Consider the following 6,681-nt stretch of genomic DNA (forward strand, 5'->3'; position numbering starts at 1 on the left):
CAGGACCTTGTCCAGGTGGGTCTTGAAGATCTCCAGAGAAGGAGACTCCACAACCTCCCTGGGCAGCCTGTTCCAGTGCTCCGTCACCCTCAGAGGGAGGAAGTTCTTCCTCATGTTCAGACGGAACTTCCTGTGCCTCAGTTTGTGCCCATTGCCCCTTGTCCTGTCACTGGGCACCACTGAAAAGAGCTTAGCCCCATCCTCCTGACACCCACCCTTCAGATATTTATAAGCATTTATTAGGTCCCCTCACAGCCTTCTCCAGGCTGAACAAGCCCAGCTCCCTCAACCTCTCCTTGTAGGGGAGAAGTTCCAGTCCCCTCATCATCCTTGTAGCCCTCCGCTGGACTCTCTCCAGTAGCTCTTCATCTTTCTTGAACTGGGGAGTCCAGAACTGAAATTGAATAATATCATTTAGATCTAGGGGTGGGTTTAGCTATTACACCTAATCTGTAAAGATCTATTTACAAATTCAGCTACTTCAGCACTGGCAGTTAGTATAATCTGAGGTCATTAAAATAGTAAACATACCTTCATGGGTTGACAGATTGGACACAGGACTTACTGGAAACATATAACTTCTGGAAACCCTACTGAAAAGTACATAAAATACCACAAAATCTGAAATTAAACAGCTCTCTGTAGATAACTGAACATCTCCTAAGGACCAACATTTCAATTAGGGTCATAACACTTAGCTCTAGTTTTTTATTTAGGTGAAAAAGCTGGATCCAGACTGTCATTCAAAATGTTCAATGGTCTTTCTCATAACTTCCAGCTGCTACTCCAGATGGGAAGAGATCTGCTATAATGCTTGTGTCATACCTGTTAGCCTTGTTTCAACATTCCATATATCTGAGGCCATTACACGGCATTGGAAGCTCAACAGTATGTAGCTGAAATGAGAAACTAGTCAGGGCACTCAGTAGACTCTAGAGATCTATTCAGCTGAGTAAATGTACACATACATGGTAGGGTGATCTGTGTAGCTGTCTAAACTCCTAAGTATAGACAGAAAGCATTCTCCACCTGTGTTTCTCACCTGACTGTGGCCATCACCTTCTTAAAGACCATCTTCATGTATGCCTGAACCAGGAGTAATTTAAACTGTAGTCACTCCAATGGCTAAATCCATTCATTAACCATGAGGAACGAGGATGAAAAAGGCACTTTTATGAAAAAGTCTTGCTGACTGCCTCAGATGTGTATGTCTACAGGTGAGATAGTGTCCACCCACAGAGTTTAAATTTGGCATTCCATTATGACAGGGTGAACAACAGGGCTTAGAGATGGGAATGAGTTGACCTCTCAAGTGACTTTGATCTAACTTACTTGCATATTTTAATTGTCAAATCTGGTCTTTGATAAGACTGAAATATCTACAGTCGTACACATGCACAAAACCCCCATATTTTTCTTTAAAAGTATGAATCTCATTCTCTCAGTAAGAAAATAGATCTTCATCTCAAATCCAAATAATATATCTGATAAATGTCTATTGAATTCTAAGGGAATCTCTGGAATTTAGATTTTAATTTTGAGGAAGAGTTCTGGGCTGTCTACTCTATTATAGGTACAGTAATAATGGATGCCTCCAGTTCTCTTCATTGATTACTCTATTTTGTATAGACTGCTTTGTCTGTTGTCTCCTGGGATCCATCTTTGACATTCATCCTGCATGGCTTTAGCCTGATGGCAGGTAACATTCACATTACAGGGCATCCCAGGCTACATGGACTCCTTGTGATTCTGAGGGATATATTTTCCTTGGTGTTGAATTTGAAAAACCCAAATATTGACAGACTTGTACTGAACTTTTCTTAGTTACATTTTTCAGCACAATGTTAGGTGTTGTGTATCCTGTGAAGTAGTATGAAGAAACAAAGACTAGTGATACAGTGCTTGAAGAATTTGCAGGCCAAAGAAATCTTGCCTGTACTATCTATAGTAAACAGCAATTAGAGGAAACTAACCATGGACCTACATTTTGATCTGGACTAAAAGGGAGCTAGTTGGCTCTGCTCCAGCTAAAAGGCAAAGAGCTTATGAACTAAAAAAGAAGCAGGTTCTTAGGCAAAGACATTCCCTTACATACATGGAAATGCTTATTCATATTTTAGATGTGGTAGGGTAGCCTTCCTTCTCTCCAGAAAGGTTAAGGTCCTCCCAAGGGTCTTAACTGAGATCTGCCAGACATATACATGTTTGTGAAATAGCCACAAAACTTGAATATGTAGACAAATTAGTTCTATTTGCAGGGTGATATCTTTGTGAAAACGCAGTTAGTTGATCACGTAGGCGCAGTAACAGATAACTACTCAGGTACAGATTCGTGTTATATAGTTTTGGGTAGCTTCCTGAGGAATCTCTGTCAGCAGCTTGTTCATAGGAACAATCACTGACAGGTAACTGCAGAACAGTCACCTCCAGAAAATGTTTCATAGCAGCTAAGTCAGGTTATTGTTCTGTTTCATAAACTGCAAGTGCTACAGAAAGAACCTCAGAAAGCTATAATTAATCTTCATCTGTTTGCTTCTTGGATACCTCAGTTATACAAAGGCAAAGTAAACACTGAAATCCCATGAGTGATTACTTGTATCTTATGCAATCTTATACTGAACTTCTGTTTTAGGAACAGGTAAGAAGTAATCACATCAGTATGTTTTGCAGAACTCCCACCACCTGGGTCATGTTTTTTCAATTAAATCATGGAGAATGGTTGTCTTTCTTAACCAGTCAATGAACGGGACCACAAGCACTGCTGAAGTGGTGTGAAGGTAAGAGGAGAAGAAAGCTTTTCACTGCTATTCTTCTTCAGGAATTTTTGTAGGGTAATCACTTCCTTCCAAGGAGGAATTAATCCACTGGCATTTCAACTTCTACAGCGTATGTATGAACTGCATTGAGCAACACATCTGGCTTCTGACCTGCTTGTTGACATGCAGCGATAGAGTCAAGGAAGAAAGAACTGGACATGGCTATGGAATGGTCCATCTGACCGATTTTATAACTTTTCTTCTCAATGAGAGCAGCATTACCTGGAAAGGTCTGTATAGCTATATTCCCTAGTAAGAAGAGAAGCTGAGTATATTGTGTCTTAGATAACTAAACGTTAGCTATCTAAATTACAGCAGATGAATTGCAGGTTGTCAGTAGAGTCTTCTGATGTTAAGCTAGCTCAGGTCCTTAGTTCAGTTCAAGTGACAGAGAAATGTAAGCATTGTATTTGGCTTAGTAGAACCAATATCACTCTCTTGTAATTGCTTATTTAGAGATTTGACTGATGTGTAAGATGAACAACTTGAATTTTGAAGCAGTCGGATATCCCTGGTTTTATAGGTAGAACTAATACTGACCAGGTCAGGATGTGCTGAATACACTTACTATGGAGACAAATTGGTTAATAATGTATTTTGTGCTAAGAGAAACAGACAAAATTTTTGAGATTCTCCTTAGATCTGTGGAATTTCTCATGGTAGTAAAAGCTAACAGTAATATGGTTATAAAATTCAATGAGTTTGAATGTTACAAGTCTTCAGTCATGGTTTATATGACCACTTCTGAAGCTATAAAAAGTTTTCAATGAACAATATCTGCACTGGTGTTTCAGTGTCAATGAACTGCTTTATGAAGATGAATGTTTGAATGTTCTTCCATCACTGAAAACATAGTTTATTATATGCTTTTCTCTAATAATTCTGAGGAGGGGGAAGAGGCGGTTTATTTCTTTGCTTTTAACGTGAAATAAAGTATTACTCTAGTAGAACTTTGAAACAAGATGAAAAAGCATTTCTCAGATTAGAGGATGATAAGGTTAAACAAGAAGAATGTGCATTTTCCAGTTTGAGAGGTCTTCTTTCTTTTCAATTTGGACCTGTAGAAATTGAGAATTATATATGAAAATTAGCTCGTCAATTTTTTAAAAAAGGTGGCTAGATAGAGAAATTGATAAAAAGAGGGGATAAGAGGGGAAGAGACACACACAGAGAAATACATTCCTCAAAAACACAATTCACCTTCCCTGAGAGCTTTATTTAGAATAACACATATTGCTTTCTGGAAATACCTATTTCTTTCAGTGAATATCTTGAGGCTTTCTATGCTGGGAAAATGTAGAGGGGACCAAGCTCTACTCCACAGACAGTGTAGGAATGGCTTGGCTTTGCAGAACTAAGCCCAATCGCCTAAGTCATGCAGATGCATCCTGGATATCCAGTATCCCCTGCAAGTTAAAGAGAACTGGGCATCCAGCTGTCATATCGGCATTCAACATCCATGGATTTCAGTAATAATCTAGGCCACTAATTATGAACCAGATATCAAAATAGCATATTGAATTTGTTCTTATATCTTTAAAATGGTATATGATCTGAATGTAACAATGTTCTTCCTTCTCTCACCTTATGTTGTTCTATTTTTATCATTATTATTCTTCCTTTTTTCTTTTCAACTTGCCATTTTTTCTTTTCTTCCTCTGCAGTTCTTCTCACTATTTCTTTGATTTTAAAAATATTCCATATTTTTTTTCTTTTATTGTCATTACTTTTTCTCTGAAGCTTGATGCCATGAAGCAGAAAAACAGCACAGAATTCCAGGAATTTATCCTCTTGGGATTTCCAACTATCATGGAACTTCAGATGTTGCTCTTTGTGATATTCCTGGTGGCATACGTGCTGACAATATTGGAAAATATACTGATAATTGTCTTGATAAAGATCAACCATCAGCTTCACAAGCCCATGTATTTCTTTCTCAGCAACCTCTCCTTCCTGGAAGCTTGGTACGTCTCAGTCACTGTCCCCAAACTTCTAGTGAATTTTCTTGTTCTAAGCAAGAATATATCTTTTGGAGGCTGTATGGTCCAGCTTTACTTCTTCAGCTCCCTTATTTGTACCGAATGTGTCCTCCTTGCGGTCATGGCTTATGATCGTTATGTGGCCATTTGCAATCCCCTGCGCTATCCTGTCATTATGAACCACCAGCTCTGCATGCAACTAGCCGCCTGCTCCTGGCTCATTGGCTTCTTGGCCTCCATGCTGAAAGTATTTTTCATCTCTCAGCTGTCTTTTTGTGGCTCCAATGTCATCAACCACTTCTTCTGTGACATCAGCCCCTTGCTGAACATATCATGTGCTGACATGACAATGGCTGAAATAGTGGATTTCATCCTTGCCTTGCTTATCTTGCTGGTTCCCCTCTCTGTCACGATTATCTCCTATATATGCGTCATCAGCACCGTCCTGCATATCCCCACAGTCCAGGGCAGGAAGAAAGCCTTCTCCACCTGTGTTTCTCACCTCACTGTAGTCATTATCTTCTTTTCAGCCACCCTGTTCATGTATGCCCGGCCTAAGAGAATCCACCCTTTTGACTTAAACAAGCTGGTGTCAATTGCGTACACTATTTTAACTCCCATGCTTAACCCCTTCATTTACTGTCTGAGGAATCAGGAGGTTAAAGGGGCTTTGAAAAAAATCTTCAGTGTTAGACAGACTGTCCCCAAGGTCTCTCAATCCATTTCTGTCCACTTTTAATATAGTTCCTTATAGACAGCGTGTAAGTATGAGAGTTGGAAGAAAAGGTTTTAAGATTTAGGTTGCCTGTAGTCAGAACTGTAATCATCATAATTAGGGTGGTGAAACACTGGCACAGGTTGCCCAGAGAGGTGACAGATGCCCCATCCCTGGAAACATGACCCTCCCAACCCAAACTATTCTATGATTCTATGATAATGCTTGTAACTCAAGAAGTGGGGGCATATATATGACCACTTATCCTCAACAAGAAATCACCTTTCTACCTATTACCTTCAAATTATCTTTATTCTCTGACGAATGTTTATGCACAATGAAGTTATTGGTTTGACTGACAGAAACTTCAGGGAACAAAATGACATGTCTAGGATATCATACATCGATGGCTTTGAGAACACACTTGAAATGTTCTGTTAGCAGCATGTGATCCCATTCCAGGCAATATCTGACAGCTAAGGTGACATGTGTGTGCCGAACTATAGGTATGTTTAAAAGACCTTGGATATTCTGCTCGACCTACAAATGTGATGCTACAAGAAAGAATCTCTTCTGTAGTTGCTGTATCATACCTGCCTGTCCAAAAGGGGAGGTCTTGTCTCAGGCACTCCACAGTATTTCATATTCTACAAGAAGCATGTACTTAGGAACCTGACTCAATCTCCCTGGAAGAGAGTAAGAGCAGAAGGAAAGAAAGTGTTCACAGTGGAATGGGAGAAGCCCAGCTTCTTAAGGAAGGTTGAAATAAATGCTCTAAATAAATTGAGGACTTTAAATCCTTGTCACTGGAAATAAAACAACTTTTTTTCCATTTTGTAGGACATTTTCGTTAATTTGTGTTCTTATAGATCCTGCTGAAGTCACTGTGTATTAGTTTGAATATGAATGAACATGCAGTTTTTTGGAAATTTTGTGTATTTTAGGAGTCAGTGGCTGCATCTCTGCTGCCCTTGTCAACATCTGCACCACTAAATTAATTTACTCTAGGGAGTGATCTATGGTCATTTTGCTAAACATCACAGGGTCAGATGCTGAGAACATTCATGGCTAAGCCCTTTGTGACCAGTCTGCTATGCCAATGAGCAATCCCTTGATTGTGACCAAAGGCTTTTGCATCTATTCACCCAGATCTTCTGCCAGTGTGTTCTGT

General features: G+C 39.5%; 1 protein-coding gene across 1 annotated transcript; it reads left to right on the forward strand.

Annotated features, from left to right (window-relative positions):
• The first annotated feature begins 4,565 nt into the window (after nucleotides 1-4,565).
• On the forward strand, nucleotides 4,566-5,534 carry LOC104326734 (olfactory receptor 6B1). Its single transcript, XM_009931542.1, has one exon. The coding sequence runs from the start codon at nucleotides 4,566-4,568 to the stop codon at nucleotides 5,532-5,534; it is 969 nt and encodes a 322-aa protein (XP_009929844.1).
• Nucleotides 5,535-6,681: the final 1,147 nt, after the last annotated feature.

Source organism: Opisthocomus hoazin, chromosome 26 (genome assembly GCF_030867145.1).
Source record: "Opisthocomus hoazin isolate bOpiHoa1 chromosome 26, bOpiHoa1.hap1, whole genome shotgun sequence".
NCBI lineage: Eukaryota > Metazoa > Chordata > Aves > Opisthocomiformes > Opisthocomidae > Opisthocomus > Opisthocomus hoazin.